The sequence below is a fragment of the Peromyscus leucopus genome, chromosome 14 (assembly GCF_004664715.2).
Source record: "Peromyscus leucopus breed LL Stock chromosome 14, UCI_PerLeu_2.1, whole genome shotgun sequence".
Taxonomy (NCBI): domain Eukaryota; kingdom Metazoa; phylum Chordata; class Mammalia; order Rodentia; family Cricetidae; genus Peromyscus; species Peromyscus leucopus.
This window is the reverse complement of record NC_051075.1, coordinates 43,476,194-43,498,484: the sequence shown is the minus strand read 5'-3', so window position 1 is coordinate 43,498,484 and position 22,291 is coordinate 43,476,194. Positions and strand designations below refer to the sequence as shown.

The 22,291-nt window shown below is 44.7% G+C and overlaps 1 protein-coding gene across 1 annotated transcript; it reads left to right on the top strand.

Moving 5' to 3' along the window:
• Nucleotides 1-1,922: 1,922 nt before the first annotated feature.
• Nucleotides 1,923-21,970, top strand: Sgpp1 (sphingosine-1-phosphate phosphatase 1). The gene is made up of 3 exons (XM_028857968.2): nt 1,923-2,723; nt 14,639-14,728; nt 19,618-21,970. Exons 1-3 carry the CDS (start codon nt 2,067-2,069, stop codon nt 20,167-20,169), a joined length of 1,299 nt encoding a protein of 432 aa, XP_028713801.1. The 5' UTR covers nt 1,923-2,066; the 3' UTR covers nt 20,170-21,970.
• The last annotated feature ends 321 nt before the right edge of the window (nt 21,971-22,291 follow it).

Genomic DNA, 22,291 nt, shown 5'->3' with positions numbered 1-22,291 from the left:
ACACACCCGTTACCTCAGCAGTTGGAAGTCGGGCCCAGTGGAATCTCCTGAAGTTGGACCGGTCACAACATGTCCTGGGTCCACTCCCCTAGCCACGTGTCCCCAGCCGTGGAAGATGTCATAGCAGCCCAGAGCATCACTTCTAGGTGCATGCATGTGTATGTGGCAGTGTGTGTCTCACTGGACTCAGTCAGATAGTTTGGTCTACACAGCAAGTTCCTGGCCAGCACAGCATGTCTTATTATAAATTATTTTCAGCAAATGCTAAAGTTTATAATGATGGTCTATAGTCTTCAGAAGCATCAACACCCCCCTTGTGTGTGTGTATGTGTGTGTGTGTGTGTGTGTGTGTGTGTGTGTGTGTGTGTGTGCTGGGATTGAACTCAAGCCTCCTGCTTGCTGGATAAGCAGTAACACTCTCCGTAAACAGTGGTGACTTCGTACCCTACCCTACAGGCCCAGGGTATCTCTTTTCATACTTTGTCTCCTTTACTGGGCTGTGAACACTTTTACATATTTATTTTGATATGGTATCTTGTTATGTAGCCCCAGTTTGTCTCTAACTATAAATCCTCCCATCTCCACCTCCAAGTGCTGGGATTACAGGTGTGTACCATCACCTCACGCTCCATACTTGCAGCAATTCGAAGGCCAGGGCAATGAGGAATTCCTTTCTCTGTGACTTGAGCAAGCGGAATGGAAGGAGGTGGGAGTAGTCTTTCTGGGGAAATAAAAAATATATATGCATGTATATTTATACACACGCACACACACACACATTTGGTTTTTGGAGGCAGGGTTTCTCTGTGTAGCCCTGGCTATCCTAGAAGTCACTCTGTAGACCTAACTAACTAGTCACTCTATGGCCTCTAACTCAGGGATCTGCCTGCCTCAGCCTCCTGAGTGCTGGGATTAAGGTGTGTGCCACCATCTCCTGGCTTTTTGGCAAACGAAACTATTTCTAATGACTTACCAGCATGGAACATTTTTCAGCCTGTTTCTTGGAAGTAGTTCAGTCTTTAATTATAGACATTCATTTGCCTTGCCTGAAATAACTTTCTGGAACTAAAACTTTGAAATCTTTTAATAAAAATCGGTTCCATCTAGAAGTCAAGTTTGTAACTTGCAAGACAGAAAAGTTAAGATTCTAAATTCTAAATAAGCCTCAATTCAAAATTCAAACCTGAAATGGCAACGGGTGCCTGTACAAGCTCTTGGGAGGATCAGGAGTTCAGGGCCAGCCTCAACTACACTGCAAGGCTGATGCCAATCTAGGCTAGACTACACCATGGTTCAAAACAAGAAAAACAATGACAACAAAAAAAAGAAAACAAAACGAAAAACCACCCTCAGAATTCCCCATGCTGCATTCCCCCATAAACTATATGCTCTGTGCAATCCTGGTAGGTGTTAGAATTCATTTAGAAAATTTTACACTTAAGTTCACTTAAGGTACATACGTGATGAGTGAAGACAGAGAGCCTGGTTTAACTTAGTAGGCGACTGGCTTTTCTCTTGCAGACCACAGCAGTGTGGGCGATCACATACCCAGGCTGTGTCCTGGATAGCTACATCTTCCTAATCTTGCCACCCTTGGTCAATTGGCACGTGGCTTTCCGGACATCAACCATCCGAGACAACTCTGAAATTAGTTGCTAATTAATGACGTGAGTCGGACGATTCCGGTTGCTCGGCGGTTATTTACCTCCATTCATCACGCCCCAGTTGATCCCCGACCAATAAAACCTGCGGCTCCTGGGTCACCAGCCCTGCCCAGGACCGCGCTGTTCTTCGCACAGCAGCCCGCGGGGAACCGGGGCGGGAGACCGGGAGGCGTGACTTCGGCGAAAGCTCGGGGCTGCGCGCGCGCGCGCGCGCGGCGCGAGCCTCCGTGAACGCGCGGGGCGGGGAGCGCGCCAGGGGAGGGGCGCGCAGGGCGCGCGCGGCGGCCGCTGCGGCCTGTTGGCGCGGTCGCCGGCAGCCTCGAGCGAGTCGCGCTAGGAGCCGTGGCGCCTGTGACTGGCGGGGAGCGCGTGTCCCGATCAATTCCCTAGTGGCCCGCGACCATGTCCCTGGGGCAGCGGCTGGCGCTGCTGGCTGTCCGGCTGCAGGAGCCGCAGCGGGTGGCGAGCTTCCAGCGACTGTGTGGGGTGGAGGCGCCGCTCCGCAGCCCCGCGGAGGGCGAGGATGGGGAGAGCGAGGTTCGCGGGGCCGCGGGGAACCCTCGGCGACGGGGACAGCAGCCGGGCGCGGAGCGCAGCCCCGGCCCCGCCAAGCCCGACTGCCGTGGCGCCCCCAACGGCGTACGCAACGGGCTGCCTGCCGAGCCGGGCCCAGCCGGGCCCCGCCGCGCGGGCTCGCTGCGCCGCAACTCGCTGACGGGTGAGGAGGGCGAGCTGACGAGGGTGAGCAACTGGCCGCTCTACTACCTCTTCTGCTTCGGCACCGAGCTGGGCAACGAGCTCTTCTACATCTTCTTCTTCCCCTTCTGGATCTGGAACCTCGATCCCTTTGTGGGCCGGAGGCTGGTGATCATCTGGGTGCTGGTCATGTACCTGGGCCAGTGCACCAAGGACATCATCCGCTGGCCGCGGCCGGCCTCGCCGCCCGTCGTCAAGCTGGAGATCTTCTACAACTCAGAATACAGCATGCCCTCCACGCATGCCATGTCCGGCACCGCCATCCCCATCGCCATGGTCCTGCTCACCTACGGCCGCTGGCAGGTACGCTGCGCCCCTCGGCTCAGACCAGTTCCCGGTCTCTGCACTTGTTTTAATTTGCCTCTTCCAGTCCTAAACCCCAACCCACGGGTACGCACAGTACCCACAAGCAGGCCCTGTCAGAGTTCTAGAAAATTAAGTGATGGCGGAAATCTAGGGACTTGACCACTAAACCATATTAATACAGTTAAATATAGTTTCTTAGCCTCCCCACCCCCCAAGCCCCCACGCAAGGAAACACTTTCCGTGTTGTGCATTTCCTTGAGCTTGGACTGAGTTTTTAAACTTAGTTCGTCTTGTGCGTAATAGTGATGCCTTTTTCTTAAAATGAAACACTGGGTAACCAAGACCCAGTCTCGCTGCAAAACATGGTGTTTCCGATGTAAAGTCGTTAACTTTCTTGCTAGACAGTGTTTGCAGAACAGTAATGTAATTCCGACCCAGGCACATTCCAGCAGTCAAGCACGAGAGTTAAAGAACACAGCAGAAAGGGAATGGAGCCGAGTCTAGGTGAGTTCGTTTTTAAAGGACTGGTTGCTGATTTGTTGAGACACAGACTTCACTTCTCTCTCGGATCTGGAGAGCCGGTTGTTAGTTGCTACACTGTTTCTGTGGCGGTAACTGTAACCAGGCACGGTTTCGCAGCCAGAGGAGCTGGATTGATTATAATCGTATATGACAGACAGCGCGAGCAACTTGACCATCAAGGAGTTTTTTTAACGGTAGTCAATTTTTATTTTGCCTGCTTCCTTTGGCTTCCTCATCTTGAGCTCCCTAGGGTGTGCAAGTGATACTTGAGTCTAAAATCTAATCTTTCACATGGAAGCAAAATATAGACTACTCGCCCTCCATTATCTACCTTAAATTGTATTGTTTGTTAGTCTTTCTGACAAATCTCTTAAGAATAAAGTACGCAGTTCTGGAGACTCTGGGGAAATTCATTTCCTCTTTTAACCTTTCATCACACGGAATTGGGAAATGCCCACTGTATTGTAAAACTCCATTGTAGGCCTGCTTAGCCCACGCTGAGTTTCAGTATGGGTAAATCTTATCTGAAATCCCCGCCTCCCTCTACTGTGCAGAGCATCTCTTTTATAGTAACAGAAATCAGGCATGCACCCAGGAAGAATGACGGATGGAGGAGGGAAGCCTAACATAGAAAGTTCTTTCCTACTTAACCCCTCCCTGGTGATCCTTAGTCACATTGAGATTGCAAAGCCTTGTTGCCTGTTCTGGGTGGAAAAAATATCTAAAAATCCCCATCGCATCTAAATATTCCAGAAAGCGAGACTGGCAGTGGGTTTGGTATGCTGTTTACTATGTGCATGTGTGCTGCTGTTTGTCTACATGATCAGGGGACTTTTTACTGCCTCCTCCCTGAGTACTTTTGCTGCTAATATTGCCGAGAGAGAGAGAGAGAGAGAGAGAGAGAGAGAGAGAGAGAGAGAGAGAGAGAGAGAGAGAGATTGATTGGGTTTTGCTCTTCAGTTATTCAGGACACATGCTAACAGGAAGTCTGAGAATAGTACTGCTGAATTGTTTATGGGATATAGCTTTCAATCAAGGTCATTTGAATAATCAGGCTAAGCTTATATTCTAGTGTGTATTTGTTTGTTTTTAGGCAGGGTCTCACTGTGGCTCTGGCTGGCCCCAAACTCAGAGTTCTGCCTGTCTCTGTCTCCTGAGTGCAGGGATTTTATACAACCCACTGTATTCTAGACAGGGGGTTATAGAAATCATCTAGTCTCAAACAGCTCTACGCAACTACCATCTCACTGTATGTATATAGGTTTTCCTATTGTGAGCATTTCATACTAGTGAAAATATGCACCAGGTAGCCAGTTGTGACTGGCTTTTTTTACTTGGCATTCTTAAGATTCTTTTAACAGTTTCATACATGATTATCTATTTTTGAAGTTTACCTCTCCAGCAGCTTTTCTTTTTCTTTTCTTTTCTTTTCTTTCTTTCTTTCTTTCTTTCTTTCTTTCTTTCTTTCTTTCTTTCTTTCTTTCTTTCTTTCTTTCCTTCTTTCTTTCTCTTTTTTTTTTCCTTCTTGAGACAGAGTTTCTCCATGTAGCTCCTGTAGTTTTGGCGCCTTTCCTAGAACTCACTCTGTAGCCCAGGCTGGCCTTGAACTCACAGAGATCCGCCTGTCTCTGCCTCCCGACTGCTGGAATTAAAGGCATGCGCCACTGCTGCCCGGCATCCCAGCAGCTTTTTAAAGTTCATATTGTGGCATGTATCCAGGACTTCTTTTTTTTTTTAGTGAATAGTGTTTCATTAGATGCATGTATTGCCTTTACTTATTCTTCCATCAGTTGGAGGCCTTCAGATTTGTTTGTTCATTGATTGATTGATTGATTGGGTAGCCTGACTGGCCTGGAACTCAGTATAGAGGAGGCCACTCCTAAACCTATAATCTTCTTATATTAGCATCCAAGTGCTGTGATTGCAGACAGGCATGTGTCACTATGCTTGGGTGGGTTTATTTTTTTTTAATGATTTATTTTATTTTGTGTATGTGTGTGTGTATGTATGTACATGTGTGTATGCAGGTGCCCCTGGTAGTCAGAAAGGACCATCAGATCCCTTGGAGTTGGAATTAGAGTCATCTGTGAACCATTATGATAGAGGTGCTGGGATCCAAACCCAGGTCTTCTGATAGAGCAGTAAGTGCTCTCAACTGTTCAGTCATCTCTCCAGCACCATTTTTGGTTGTTTTGAGGAATGCTGCTTCTAAAAATTTTCATACAAGTTTTTGTATGGATGTCTATTTTCGTTTCCTTGGTCTGTTTATTGGGGTTTGTTTTGGTTTTGAGATGGGATCTTGGTGTCTCTCAGGCTGACTCTGAACTAGACTTGAGCTTTCTCAGGAACTGGAACATGGGCTACACCACTGTGCCTGGATATTTATTATTATTATTATTACTATTATTACTATTATTATTGTTTTAAGACAAGCTCTTGCGGTATAGCTCAGGCTGGCCTGGAACTCATGGCCCACTATCTTAACCTGACAAACCTGATGACCTGAATTTGTTCCCAGGGCCTGTATGGTGGAAGGAGAGAGCCTATGACCTCCATACATGCTTTTCACATTTCCTCCCCTCCCCATTAATAAACATAATAAAAATATGGAAAAGTGCTGGGTGATGGTGGCGCACGCCTCTTTAATCCCAGCACTTGGGAGGCAGAGGCAGGCGGATTTGTGAGTTCGAGGCCAGCCTGGTCTACAAAGTGAGTCCGAGGACAGCTAGGACTGTTACACAGAGAATCCCTGTCTTGAAAAATCAAATATGTATATATATCTTTTTTTTTTTTTTTTGGTTTTTCGAGACAGGGTTTCTTTGTGTAGCCCTGGCTGTCCTGGAACTAGCTCTGTAGACTAGGCTGGCCTCGAACTCACAGTGATCCGCCTGGCTCTGCCTCTCGAGTGCTGGGATTAAAGGCGTGGGCCACCACCGCCCGGCTTAATTTATCTTTCAGTGATTTTATTTGAGAAATGAATCTGGTATAATTTCTTCCACATAGATAACTGACTGCCCTAGTATCATTTTGAGTAGTTTATCTTTCTTTCATCTATTTGTAATGCCACATCCATTGCTAATCAAGTTCCTTGATGTGTGCGGTTTTGATTCTGGCTTCCCTGTTCTGTACAACTGGGGCATTTGTCTACTGTTTATCAGCCCCTCTATCTTACTTCCTTTATTCTTTTGGACCATATCTTGATACCAATTCAAGTGAAGTATCTTATCGGTCTACCTTTGAGTGTGTCGTGGCTAATTTGAATCTTTGCTTTCCTCTTTGCTTTCCGTTTATTTTGTTTGCTTCATGGTACTGAGTGTCGAAACCAGGGCTTTTGGCTGGGTCTGTTTAGTGTTGCTTACGTGTGTGTGTGTGTGTGTGTGTGTGTGTGTGTGTGTGTGTGTGTTTTAGGTCTAATCCTTTTCCATTTTGAGGCAGGATCTTGCTAAGTTGCCCAGTTAGCCTTGAACTCACTCTGTAGCTCAGGCTGGTCTCCAACTTGGAATCCTCCTGTCTTACCCTCCCAAGTCCCTTCAATTACAGGTCTGTACCACCATACCCAAGTCTCAGTTTATATTTTAAAGAATTGCCCCCCAAAATGTTGAACTTCACTGAAGTTGCAATGAAATTGTAAACTGAAGAGTATTGATGGCATTATACTAGTGAATCTGAGCTATGATGAGCTATGAATAAGGCGGATAGACTCATTATTTGTTTTTTATAGTTCCCCCCCAAATTGAGGTTTATTTCTAGTTACTTCACTTTTTTGTTTAGTTTTGTTTTGTTTCTCTGTGTAGCTTTGAAGCCTTTCCTGGAGCTCACTCTAGCCCAGGCTGGCCTTGAACTCATTGCCTCCCAGTGCTGGGATTAAAGGCGTGTGCCACCACCACCCAGCCACATTTTTGTTACTATCATGAATGAAATAAAAATGCAAGAGATTATATTATATGTAGACTCAGCTACAGTGTCCTTGTTGAACTTTCCATTAATTTAATAATTTGTACAGACATTCCCACGTGTTCATTACAGAGGAAATCATGTCAGCTGAGTAATGACAAGTATATTTCTTTCGTTATAATTATATATATTTATTCTCCTGTTCAAGAAAGAGCTCTAATCAAGATAATGCTCGATTCAACAAATAAAAACTTATCAATTTGTCATCACTTCTATGCAGTATGGGCAGGCTCTGCACACAGTCCTGGGAGACAGCAAATATGATTGTTATATCAAGTGGAGTAGGTTGGTATTTGGGGAAGAATCTTCTGTCTCTAGCCCAGGGAAAGTTCTAGATCACTGGGGACAGGGAAAGCAGCTCACGGAGAAGGTTGTTTTACCAGCTCCAGGGAGAGATGATAGGAATCTGTCTTGCTGTCAGCTCTTCCTTGCAAACAGTGGCCTGCTGCCCGGCTTTGCTCTGTTTTATTTTGGTTTTGATGATATTAGAAATCGAACCCAGGGCCTCACATGCTAAGCATGAACTTGTGCTGTACCCCAGTTCTGCTGTCTGGTGGTTGTTGTTTTTTTAATGGCCTGTCAAGTATGAATGGATTTTGTGTGTTTAAAGAATTAAGAAGGAAAGCCGGAGTGGTGGTGGTACACGCCTTTAATCCCAGCACTGGGAGGCAGAGGCAGGGGGATCTCTGTGAGTTCAAGGCCAGTCTGGGCTACAGAGTGAGTTCCAAGAAAGGCTCAAAGCTATGCAGAGAAACTCTGTCTTGAACCCCCCTCCCCCCCGCAAAAAAAAAAATTCAGAAGGAACCAAAAGCATATTTTTTTGGGGGGGGGGCGTTCGAGACAGGGTTTCTCTGCGTAGCTTTGCGCCTTTCCTGGAGCTCACTTGGTAGCCCAGGCTGGCCTCGAACTCACAGAGATTCTCCTGGCTCTGCCTCCCGAGTGCTGGGATTAAAGGCGTGGGCCACCGCCACCACCAACACCACCACCACCACCACCACCACCACCACCCGGCAAAAGTATATTTTATGACATGAAAATTGTATGAATCTCAAAATTTTCTTGTCTAGCTAAAACTTACAGGAACTGATCACACCCCAAAAGCTCACAACAACAACAACAACAAAACACAACAGAAACATCTCGTATTGAGGAGAGGACGGCCGTCACCAAGGAGCTGGAGCCTTTGACATCTTTAACACAGCCACCTGCAGTGATCAAAGAGGCAGTTCTCTCCATGAAAGATGTGTACAGATTTGGTGCCAGCACTTAACTGCCAGGTAGAATCACATGAATGGAATATTGTCCTGAAAGGACACACAATGAGAAGAATGCAGGGGCCAACCAAATACCTTTTAAGATACCAATATTTAAGGACTCTGTAAAGTGTGTGTCAAAAGCCAGATGGAAAAATGGCCCAGCCATCAAGAGCTCATACTGCTCTTGCAGAGGACCCAACATATCCCAGCTTCTCCAATGTAACTCCAGCTCCGGGGGATCTGGCGCCCTCTTCTGGCTCCCAAGAGTACCTGTACTCAGGTGCAGATACTTTCAGGCAGACATATAACTAAGAAATACATCTTAAAAAATAAACACCCTACCGGGCATGATGGTGTAAGCAATGATCTCAACACCGGGAAGACAGGCAGGTAGATCTCTAGAACTCCCTGCCAGCCTGTAAGCCCCTTGGCAAGTGACAGGCCAGTGAGAGCGGTATCTCAACAAAACATAGATAGCTGTCCCGATAACCAACATCCACGCTTGTCCTCTGGGCTTCCCCATGCAGATGCAGATGCACACATACATGCCGCGAGAGAGACAGAGACATATTAACATTTAAAGAGAGGATAAAGAAAAAAAGAGAATCTAAATGCCCGTCTGAGAGATAAGAAGATATCTTAGGGAGTTGCCGAGATGGCTCAGCATTAAAGAGCACTTGCATTATAATTATGAAGACCACAGTTTGGATCCTAGCATGCACACCAGGCTGGGCATCCCTGAGGGTACCTGTCACCCCAAACTCCTGGCAGGAGCAGAGACAGAATTGCTAAAGCTTGCTGGCTTCCGCCTTGGCTGAGAAAAACATGAGCCCCAGGTTCAGGGAGAGACCCTGCCTCAAAGAATAGGCAGAGACGCCTTTAATCCCAGCACTCGGGAGGCAGAGGTAGGCGGATCTCTGAGTTCGAGGCCAGCCTGGGCTACCAAGTGAGTCCTAGGAAAGGCGCAAAGCTACACAGAGAAACCCTGTCTCGAAAAACCAAAAAAAAAAAAAAAAAAAAAAAAAGAATAGGCAGAGAGTGGTAGAGATTAATGACACCCTCTTCTGCTCTCCATATACACGTATAGGCACTTGTCCCCACACAGACAAATTCTGTCTCTCACACATAAAATACGAAAAGTCGCTTTGAAAAAGCTCTCTTAGAAATATCGAAGGTGAGGTAGACGTGGTGGTACACTTCTTTAATCCCAACACTCGGAAGGTAGAAACAGGTTGATCTCTGTGTATCTGAGGCCAGCCTAGATTATATAGCTTGTTTCAGGCCAACCAGGGGTGCATAAAGGAATCCCTTTCTAAAGAGGGGTGGTGGTGGTGTAACTAGGTGTGTGCATGCATGTATATGCAGGGTTCTCATAACAAATGCATCTGGACTAGGTTAAGCAAAAGGAGGAAGTTGATTTGTAGACTATCTGAAGCATTTTGTAGAAAGCAAGATCCAGGAAGTGCTGCTGGGCCACTTGAGGGGTTGAGGCCAGGCTGTGGAACGAGACCCTGCCTCAGAGCTCACTCTACACCTTCCCTCCTGCCCCTGTCCGCTCTTCTGTGCCTGGACTTGCACGTGTCCGCCTCATCCAGCTCTACATTATTTACAAGTTCTGTCAGAATGCAGACTCTCCAGCTGCTAGCTCCACCTAGTCAGGGCCAAGCATCCACACTAGACCCAAATATTGATGGTCAGGTGAGTGGCGTGAGCATGTCTCTAGGGCCACACTGTGGGTGTGCAGGGCACAGTTAGATGAGACAGTACCATGAAAAGAATACGCCACAGACAAAGCCAGAAGTGAAAGCAAGAGCGTGCGTTCTGGAGGAGCCAGGAGCATGGGTAAATTCAGCACAAGCACTGAGACTCACAGGCTTGCAGAGGCTAAGAAAAGTTGGCTGACTGCTGGCATGCCTGTTTTCTTAGGATTTGGACGCGGTGGGGACCATATTGTATATCAAGTTCATGATTCTGTATTTAATATCATTAAGACCACATTATACGTCGCGCTTACTGCTTTTGTTCAGTAGTATGGGTGATGCTTAGTTTCCTGTATCATTTTGCTACGCCACCGTGTATAGATTTTTGACCAGTGATCTAGATGGTTCTGTAAAGGTACATTTTTAGATATATAATTAATGTTTTTATTTCCAGTAAACTCTAGCTACACACCATCAATATTTATTTATTTGTTTGTTTGTTTGTTTCTTTTAAAGACTGTGTTTCTCTGTGTAGCATGGGTGTCCTAGAACTCACTCTATAGACCAGGCTGCCTTCAAACCCAGAGGTCTGCCTGCCTCTGTTTCTTGAGTGCTAGGATTAAAGGCACATACCACCACTGCCTGGCTTATTTTTATTTATTTATTTATTTATTGGTTTTTTTCGAGACAGGGTTTCTCTGTGTAGCTTTGCACCTTTCCTGGAATTCACATGGTAGCCCAGGCTGGCCTCGAACTCACAGAGATACGCCTGGCTCTGCCTTCCAAGTGCTGGGATTAAAGGCGTGCACCACCACTGCCCGGCTTTTTTTATTTTTAAATTTATTATTGTTGTTGTTATTCTTTTTTTTTTTTTTCTTTTGGTGTTTGTTTTTGAGACAGGATCTTTCTACATAACTTTGGCTGTCCTGGTACTCACTATGTAGACCAAGCTGGCCTTGAACTCACAGAAATCCAATTGCCTTTGCCTCCTAAGTACTGGGATTAAAGGCATATGCCAGTACACCTAGCTAAAAAAATTTTTAAGCATATCTATCTATTAATTTATTTATTTGTTGTGTGTGTGTGTGTGTGTGTCTGTGTGTGTGTGTCTGTGTGTCTGTGGAAGTCAGAGAACAACTTGGTGGGAGACAGTTCTCTCCATCTGTAGGTTCCAGGTTTTGAACTCAGGAAGTCGGGCTTGCCCTATAAGAGGGAATTTTGCTACCAAATTCCTTCAAATTTGAGCCACATCTCAGTTCATCCTTGGATCCCCAGCCCATGGGTTTGGGACTTGTGAGACTCCACAGTGGCTTGAGCTAGCTCCCCAATGTAAATTTCTTTCTTATTGTAATGTACAGACATGTTCTATAGGTTATTTTTCTGGAGAACCATGGTCGAAGCATGTCATGAAACTGTTTAATTCTGCCTGGCGGTGGTATCGCGCGCCTTCAATCCCAGCACTTGGGAGGCAGAGCCAGGTGGATCTCTGTGAGTTCGAGGTCAGCCTGGTCTACAGAGCAAGTTCCAGGAAAGGCGCAAAGCTACACAGAGAAACCATGTCTCAAAAAAAAAACCAAAACCAAAACAAAACAAAAAAAACCAAAAACAAACAAACAAACAAAAAAAACCCAAAACCGTTTAATTCCTACACAGTACTGTAGAATGAACCAGACCTCACATGTGCTAGGCAAGCGCTCTACCACTGAGATACCTGTGGCCTCCCCCACCCCCGCCCCCGCCCCCTTTTTATTTTAAGGCCTTTTCTTGCTAATTTACTACTTCCTCTGTAGCCCAGACTTACTTTGTGCAATCCTCCTGCGCCAGCTTCCCAAATAAAATGTTCTTATATTCCTCAAAGATGATTTTTACACTGTAGGCTTAGTTCTGTCCTGAATATTAGTTCCCTCCATTTAGACAGGAGGAGCCTGAGACCGAAGACTGTGCTGTGGCCACCCCAGGGTCTCACAGCAGAAGAAACAGACGCAGTCAGCCTAGCTCACAGCCCTGTGAAAACCCCTTACCTAGCAGGTAGCCCTGTCTTCCCCGGGTCAGCTTGCACCCGGGCGGGTAGGGATGTGGAAGCTGGTCCCTGCACCTGAGAAGAGGCAAACTCAGAACCCTCCTCTGCCTGATGGACTCGAGAGCCCAGAGCCTGTCTCTGTGGGACATGGCTGTGTATACAGCTGGTGTCTCTTCCGAGTAAGGGTTCTCTGGGATACTTTGGGGCTTTGCTATAGCTGCTTTTTCTCGTCCAATACAATTTAAGCTGATTTTCGTCGTTCACTTTTGAGACTTCCGGTAAATGCATTTTGTAAATGGCAAGCAGCAGGTCTGTGTCTGTGACCAGTGAGTGCTGTTGACACGGCTCCCACACACAGACCAAGATAATGAGCCCCTCTGTGTCCACCAACTCCGCAGCACGGTGTGGTGTAAATCATCTTGTGACAGTTTTGATAAGTGAGTCCTCACCCACATTTCTGTCCTTAGTGTAGACTCCGAGAATTGCCCAGCCATTGTCTGTGAACGTGTATATTGTGTGTGGTCTCTCACATCCTGACATGCTTCCCACACAGACTACAACTTTCACTTCATTAGCAGAATACAAGAACAGGAGAAATCTGTCCTCAGTGAGCCACCGTTGCCCTGTTGTGTGATAGGCTGTGTACTTACTAAAACTCAAAACTGTTTTTTCTTCCCTCTGCTGTCTGTCTTTGTCCCATACTGCAATTATTCTGAACAAATTAAATTGTATTTAAAAGGGTTGGAGTGTAATTCATCGATAGAGCGCTCCCTGGCACTCAGCCGTTGGTTCAATCCCTGGTGTCTCAAAAAAAAAAAAAAAAAAAAGAAGTATTTTTAGAGACAGTTTTTGAAATTGCTTTAATTGCAAGTCGTTTTACTGGCTCTTTTCGCTCCCTCCCATGGAAGGCGCCACAGTGTACCAGACAGTTCTGATCATGTGTGATAAGCAGCCAGGAAAGCGTGTCCGGCTGAAGAAAACCATTTTGTAGAATAACTGAAGGAAACGGTTCACTTGGGTTTCCTTGTTATCAAGGCCGTGCAATGAAAAAGTTAACAGTGTTGTGAGATGAAAAGGCCCTAAACCAGGCTGGCGGCTCACGCCTGTAATCCCAGTACCCGTTATCGGTCCGTCCACAGTGAGTTTGAGACCAGCCTGGGCTGCATGAGAGAGACCCTGTCTCCAGAAAACAAAACCAACCAACCAACAAATGCATCTGGGAGAGCCAGGTGTGGTGGGGCACATGCCCTGGCATGGCCAAGGCCCTGGGGCCCATCCCTAGCCCCGTAAGAAGAATTGTTTAGGGCGCCGTGGAATCTGTTGGGCACACATCTGTGTGCACTTGGAAATCATGTAAGGCACTTACTAATTTGTACTTTTGTCATCCCCCTTCCCCTCAGCCCTTTTTAAAGACAGCATCTCACTATGTAGCCCAGGTTAGCTTCAAACTTCAGCAACCCTCCTGCTTTTTTTTTTTTTTTTTTTTTTTTTGGTTTTTCGAGACAGGGTTTCTCTGCGTAGCTTTGTGCCTTTTCTGGATCTCGCGCTGTAGACCAGGCTGGCCCTCCAGCTCACAAAGATCCACCTGCCTCTGCCTCCTGAGTGCTGGAATTAAAGGCCTGCGCCACCATATTGGAATTGAACCTCTTTGCACTCTGTTCCTCCAACCACTGTTTGTCTTCAGTTTCATTGAGGAACTCAATGTATAATTAGGGTGTCATGGAATCTGTTGGGCACACACATTATACCCCACCCAAATACGCTCTTCCCGGGTTAACTCTGCTCCCCATCATCCCATTTTCCTTCCCACAGCCAACTGATTCCAAGGGCAGCCTGCTGGTCATGTAGCCCTGGCTGGTCTGCAGCTCACTGTGTAGACCACCAGGTTGGCCTCAAACTGGTGCTAAAATTACAGGCATGTGTCACCATGTTCGATTCCCACTAAAATTTTCTCAATGGGATTTGAAATGTAATGGAGGGCACAGGAGTAGGAAACTAATTACAAAGGGTTCCTCTCCAATGGGGAGGGAAAACACCACACTGCAGCTGGCCAATGGCAGCCACTCCTGGGTGGGAGAGAGTGAGGATGCCAGTCTTCCTCCCAGGGAAGTCAGAGGGTGCTTATATAGACCAGACTCGGGTGGTGTTCAGAGTGTCTCCTACCTGTCCTCCTGGAGCATGGGCAGCAACCAGGTCTGGACAGTCAACCAGGATGAGCCACTTCCCACAAAGAGGGATGGGGCAACGGGACCTGTCATTGACTTCATTGGCTCAGCCATCCTTGCCAAAGCATTTTGTCAATGTCTGCCATGGGCCGCGCCTCCTTGGGCACTGAGAACGACAAAGGGGAGTCGAAAGCCTACAGTGTTGATAGGGTTTTATAGCATGGTGTTGTTTTTTTTTTTTTTTTTTTTAATTTGCTTGTATCTGTCTTAACTTCATTTCCTCTCTCTCCTTTAGTACCCTCTTCTGTACGGGCTGATTCTCATTCCCTGCTGGAGTTCTCTGGTTTGCCTGAGTAGAGTCTACATGGGAATGCACTCCATCCTGGTAAGAAAACAGGCTGTCCTTAATACTTGTTCTCTTCTGGGCCTGGCAGAAGAAAAACTTTGCAAACTGAAGTCCAATGATGATATGACCTGTTGTCATACAAAGGAACACACGGACAGAGCAAGAGTAGCTTGGCCCGGCAATGTCTTTCTGGAAAAAGAGTGTGCCAGAACCCAGACCAGCTATTGAGAGTTCACTAGGTTTTTATTCTGACCCAGGCGTGGCTGTGTCTCCCCCCACTGGCTGGGGCACCATCTCTGTCCTTCGGGATGGGCTGATCTTAACACTGGTTCAAAGGAAATGGGGGAAGGAGTCGGGGCCCTCAGGCCATCAAGTTCCAGGACCGGGGGAAGGGCTTTGTGTAAACAAGAGTTTTACTGGCTGTGGGAGATTAAAAGATTTACATGAAATTTTTACAAGATGGGGATTAATGGAAGAGTGAGCTACTTTTGATAGCTAGGCAGGAGAACACATTTCTCACAAAGCCAGAACGAGAAAAAACAGTTTGTAACTAGTCCTCATTTTGCAAAGCCATCAGCATAATGACCTGTGGCGTGCTGACATGTCAGACCTTGTATTTTGTTTTTCCCTGCAATGCTGAGCATGGGTCAGAAGCTTCAGGCATGTGGAACCCTCGGTGGGATGCCTCTCCCGTCCCCTGCCTGCTTCGCTGTCTCTTGTGCTCCGCTCTCTGGGGATGCTCCTCAGGGCCTTTCGTACCTTTCCCTGGTCTTTCTCAAGGGCAGTCAGGCGCCTCTTCTCACCTTCGCCCTGAACTGGACTCCCTCTGCCTTTCGGCCGCCCCACAGTGGACTGGCAGTTCTTTAGATCATATCAGTGTGTTTTGTCTCTCCACCCTCAGGATCAAATAAGATGTCCTAGGGATTTATTGCATATTAGCTTGTAAATGGAGGATCAAATAAAAAGATGGCAAAAGTGAACTAATTTATGAAATCATAAATTTTCTGATGGGTTATACTGGTTTTTTTTTTCTTGTTATTTTTAGAAAGTTCCGTTTAGGGCTCTAGTTGGTGTCGTGAACCTGGGAGAGTGGGCCTAAAATTGAGGCAGATGAGCCTGGCTTGGCTCACGCCTTTAATCTCAGCACTTGAGAGGCAGAGGCGGTGGATCTGAGTTCGAGGTCAGCCTGGTCTACAAACGAGTTCCAGGACAGCCACGATTGTTACACAGAGAAACCCTGTCCCGAAACCCGCCACCCTCAAAGAAAAAAAGAGGCAGACAAAAGTTTCATGCTGTACCAATTTTATTCAGAGGGAGTACCAGAGGGTTAGGAAAGGTCACCCGAGTAATGTGTTTGTGAGTCCACGCTGTATATAAGCAACAAGGACAAGCTACTTGTGTCAAAAACCTGTCTCTCCTTAGAGACACATGAATAACAACAGCTGAAGTCAACTCTCTCTATCCACTACACCTGGGAGGAGCGCGAACACATTCCAAGAGCAATTGGGTGTTTTGAAGGAACTGAGGTCACAAGACTTGTTTTCTCACAAGCACATAGAATTCTCACATGACTCCATTGTTGATCTGTGTTCTGACAGTGTTCTACTTGTAGCAAGATCTCCGTGGCTTATTTCATGGCTGTAGAAATATTGGTATTCTCCCCACTCTGCCTATTTTATTATCAGACTACACTTCTTTTTGTCTGCTTGTTTGTTTTGTTTTGTTTTTTGAGATAGGGTTTCTTTGTGTATGTAGCCTTGGCTGTCCTGGAACTAGGTCTGTAGAACTCACAGAGATCCACCTGCCTCTGCCTCCCCAGTCCTGGGATTGCCTGATATTTAGAGTGTTTTTAATCTTTTTGTTGTACTGAGAATTGAACTGAGGGTCTTGGACATACCCATCAAGTACTCTACGAACAAAGCATATCTCCAGCCCTGGCCACACAATTTTATCTATCTATCTATCTATCTATCTATCTATCTATCTATCTATCTATCTATCTATTAGTGAAGAAAGTGAATTGCTAATATTTCTTAGGGAAAATTTACTTTTATCTCTAAATTTATTATCACTCCAAGAGGAATAAATAGCTGATTATTGAATATATGATCTCAAAAATACTGTTCTTTAAAATTGAAAATGTAGCCATGCATACATCTTTAATCCTAGCATTCAAGAGATAGAGACTAGAAGACCTCTGTGACCATCCTGGGTCTGCATTGTGAGCTACAGGCCAACCAGGGATATATGAGGAGACCCTGTCTCAAAAACAAAAATGTTTAGTGACTGATCAAACATTTCTGCTGAGTTCAGTGTGCTCTTTATATACCAGATTACATCTATTCTTGAATCATCTGGAGTAAAAACAATATTGCCACTAGTTTTATCTTTTTTAAGATTTACTTTATTTTTTTAATTATGTGTATGTGGAGGGCATGTGTGTGCACATGACTGCAGGAGCCTGCAGAGACCAGAGACATTAGACCCCTAGAGCTGGAGCTGCGGGCAGTTATGAGACCCCCTACATGGGCTAGGACCTGAACCTGGGTCCTCTGCAGACACAGTGCATTCTTTTAACTGCTGAGCCATCTCCACTTTTCAATTCCTGAATCGGCAGGCCTAACTCTTTATGGATTTGATTTTTATGTTATTTTGTTTTTACGTATTTCAGCACCAAGGATTAAACCTAGGGACCTCACAAGTAGCCAGGCTAGCTACATGCCAAAACCTTTTTTTTTTTTTTGACAGCGTCCCAGACAAGTTGCCCAGGCTGACCTTGAACTCCTGTAGCCGCAGCTGGCCTTGAACAGTCAGCCCTCCTGCCTTAGCTTACTTAGTCCCCCCCAAGCAGTTGGAATTGTTTTCCTGTACTATCATGCCAGGCACCCCTAATTGTTTAATTACTCAATGACCAGTTTGCCCCCAAAGGACATATAACTTGCCTTATTAAAAATCGCTGCAGGGTGGGGCTCCATTATTCAATTCCCAGCACCCACATATCCACTCACAAGTGTCTAACCCCAGTTCCACAGGATCTGTTGCCCTCTAATGATCTCCGAGGGCTCCTCCTGCATGTGTGTGGTGCACATGAACTCATGCAAACACACACACATACATATAAAGAAGAGTAGCCGGGCCAGGGGCCAGCAAGATGGCTTAGTGGCTGGACGCACTCAAAGGCATATACCACCACGCCTGGCAGTTTTCCTTTTCATAGTAGCGTCAGGTATAGCTTTCAAGTGTTGCAGATAAGAATTCTGTGCAGTAACTATGACTGTCACTACCAGTCAATAATAATATATTGCTTGATGATATTCAGCAGTCGGCATTTTGTTTTTGAGACAAGGTTCCACGTAGCTTACGTTGGTTTGGACCTGTGATGCTCCTGCCTCTGCCTCCAGAGTGCTGGAATTATAGACATGCACGACCATGCCTGGCCCAGTTCTGGAACATTATGAACCTGATAATATTTCTTCAATTTGTACTTCTCATATATGTTAGCATTTAAAATAGTTACTTGTGTTTTGAATTATTTTTTATAACAATTGGTGTCTTCACTGTTAACTATTAAACTAGTACGGACTATAGGTAGAGTGTACCCCACAGACTGCTCTCAGATACTCATACAACCCTAGGCTGCTGTCTTCACTAGCATTAAGGGCACTCAAGTAATGTTTGAGAAATAATTTGTAAGAAATACTTCGTTCAGTGCCTGACATACTTTGTTATTGATATAACTCAAAGAGCAAACACTTTGTTTTTAATATGTACTTTCCTAGTCCTCAAAAAAGTAAAGATTAGTATATCTGTTTTTGGTTTTTGGTTTTGTTTTTCAGTCATTACCAAACATAGCTTTCAAAATTTGATTTTTTTAAACACATTTGTTTTTTGTTTTTTGTTTTTTTTTTTTTTTTTTTTTTTGGCTTCTTTTGGTAAGGGTGTATTTGTGTGCAGGGCAGTGCTGGGAACTGAACCTGGGTCTTCTGGAAGAGCAGCAAGTCCTCTAGACCACTGAGCCATCACTCCAGCCCTTTGTTTTAAACCTGTTTGGTTTTTTTGATACAGAGTCTTGCTGTGGTGCTCTGAGTGGCCTAGAATTCTCTATGTAGCCTAAACCAGCCTCTAATTCACAGTTTAAAGAAAACAGGAAAACACATACAAAACCGTTGTGACAGGAGACTTTGATTCTAGTCTTAACATCACTTACAGCTATCTAAAACTGTAATCTTTATGTTTTCTTACTAATATTGTTATTTTCAGTCTTCTCCCCCCCAAACATAAACTTCACGACAGCACACAGCATCATTTCTTTGAGCAATAAATAGAATCTTCCTTCTGCATGTAAACATCACAGTAGCCAACATATTGTTCAGAACCTGACTATAAATATACATACATCGTACATGTAGTTAATGGAAGAGCAGAACTAGAAAAAACGTCTTTTATTAACAAATCCTTTTTATTGGCCAGGTTGTGCTAGTGCACGCCTTTAATCTCAGCACTCCAGAGGCAGAGGCAGGCGGATCTCTGTGAGTTCAAGGCCAGCCTGGTCTACAGAGTGACTTCCAGGGTAGCCAGAGCTACATAGAGAAACCCTGTCTGAAACAGCAGAAACAAAACGAACTAAATAAATAAATCTGATTCCATGGATATCAGTGCTTAGAACTAGAGCAAAAAAGGGAAAAAAGAACTTCTGATCTCCTGCCTCTACTTCCTAAGTGCTGGGATTATGGGCGCACACTACTCTGCCTGATTTTTACAGTGCTGGGCATCAAGCCTGGGCTCCATGCATGCCAAGCAAACACTCTACCCACTGGGCTACATCCCAGCCCACGTTCTAGTACTGTGCCGTGGTTGGTTTGTAAGATTTATTTTAAAGTTAAACACCCCAAATAGCATTATGCTAACCGTACTTTTATCTTTTCTAGGACGTGATTGCTGGGTTCCTCTATACCATTTTAATCCTGGTTGTCTTCTACCCACTTGTGGACCTGATTGACAACTTCAACCAAACTCACAGATATGCCCCGCTCATCATCATCGGGCTTCACTTAGCTCTGGGCATCTTTTCCTTCACTCTTGACACCTGGAGCACATCCCGAGGAGACACGGCTGAGATTCTGGGCAGTGGTGCTGGAATTGCGTGTGGCTCTCATGCTGCGTATAACCTGGGTCTGTTATTAGACCCTTCTCCACACAAATTACCCTTAGCCAGCCCCCCCTTTACCGCCACTCTGCTTGGAAAAGCCATATTACGGGTCGCCATAGGAATGATCCTTGTCCTGATGGTAAGGGACATAATGAAGAAGATCACCATTCCTTTAGCCTGTAAACTCTTCAGTATTCCGTGTGATGATGTCCGCCAAGCGAGGCAGCACATGGAAGTGGAGCTACCGTATCGGTATATCACCTATGGGATGGTTGGGTTCTCCATCACGTGTTTGGTTCCTTGCGTATTTTCCTTCATAGGTCTCTCGTGATGGAGAAGTGTTGTTTATTATAAGAAAGGAGGCTACCAGTTATATCTAAAACTATGCTCCAGGTAAAACTCGGGTCAGAGGCATTTGCAAGAATTTAACTTAAACAAGTAAATTCTGCAGCCGGTGCATTTTACCTTTGCACATCCAGACGTTTTGGGTGGCCTGAGCTCTTTCAGCACTGAGAAGTGATACGGCCATTTAGAATGTTCACAAAATGTTTGGAGAGTTCTGTGCTGTTACAAATTGTAGTTATATATAATATATATTAAGGTATGCAGTGTGCACATGTGTATCTAGTATGTATTATATATATATATAATTATTTACCTAAGAACTGTGGGGTGTGTTGAAAAATCATTAACAGTATGCAGTGGTGCCTGCATTTTGGGGATTAATGCAGGCACGTTGTTATTAACAAATGGGTTTACCGTTTATTTCCTATGGGAGCCATTTCCTAGTTGAATTGATAACTACCAGACAGAATCCATATGCTACCACATCCTGATTTACCGCCTCTTTTACACTGCCATCCCCTTCCATGTTATCCATGATGTTGAACATGGGAGGCATTTTTAATGGACCAAGTTTTGGGGAAAATTTGTTTTTTGGATTTCTTTCTTTCTTTTTTTAAAGTTCTGTACACTGTGTTGAATGTACTTTTTTTTTTTTTCCCTCAACTGTTTTGGTCGTCAGTTTAAGAATTCAGGTACTGGATTTTATTGCTTGCTAACTGTGCCTTTCCTTTGCTGAATTCAGAGACACCATGTATACTGTGATGTAAAAGTAAGACTCTAATTCTATCTTAAGCTACATAATCAGGCAAATATTTTAAAAATATGTATCAAACTAACACATAGAAGTAAACGACCCATAACTCTTCAGTGTTTTTTTAAGAAGAAATGTGGAATAGCTAAATTTTCTCACTAATTTATTGGAAAGTTAAATGGATACGTATTTCCACTTTTGTAGGTATTTTTCTGCGTGTTGCAAGTTATAGGAACAATATATATCTTGATTGTTTATAATACAGGTAAATATTTCCTGTGAGTGGAAATGCAACTGAAATTTATAGATGAGAAAATGTACACCGTTTCTATGTAAAGAAGCCATTTTTTAAATTATTTGGCAAGGATTGGGTTTCCCGCTGTTAACTTTGAATTACCCTCTCTTTAGCAACCCACAGTAGATGATAAAAATCCAAATGTGAAATATCCGTAGTTTAGATTCTATTATTTTCCCAACTTATTATTTTTACAGTGGAAAACTTTAGTGTAATAGTAAACTATTTTTTTTCTGTCTGCCTTTATATTTTGAAGTGTGATTGTAATTAGGTTAACATTACATTTATTTATAGTGAGCTTTTCATAAAGAAGAGAATTAACTTTCCATATAAATGAGCATCAGGTATGGAGTTAATGACTTTAGTGCAATATCTCTGATTATTCAGAAGGAAAATGTTTCTATTTTGGACAACATACGTATTTGAGCTCATATTTTTATAATCCTGATGGAAAATTTAGGGGCTTGGTAATTTTTACCCAAACGGAATCTGATCAACATAAGCAAACCAGTTTGGGGCCCTGGGCTCCCGGGAGCAGAAAGTGGGTGCTTAGAAAGCCATCGGTACGCTGGAAGCCTGGAAGCCGGCAGAAGCCCAGCTTTCTAGAAGGGTGTACTTAGCGCATTGAATTGTAAGGAGGGTCCCATGCTTTGGGTCTGTTATCCTATTAATTTTTTTGTGTAGCTTAAAGAGAATTTGAAAATAATCTATTTCTTTGTGTTATATTATTTTTTGTTTGATGACAGGTCTATGCTAAATGTATTTTAAAATAAAAGCCAAATTCAAGATTGAAAGGACCTCCGTTCTGTTTGCCTCTTGTGTACATGTCTGGGTTTTTGTGGGGTGGGGTGGGAGAGGTGATTCTAGACAGGGTTTCTCTGTGTAGCCCTGGCTGTTCTGGAACTCACTGTGTAGACCAGGCTGGCCTTGAACTCACAGATCTACCTACCTCCTGAGTGCTGGGATTAAAGTTGTGAGCCACTATGCCTGGTGACAAGTGTCTGTAATACCTGGTGAGGTTTTAAATAATATTTCTAGGTTTTCATCCCAGCAGCTTTTCTT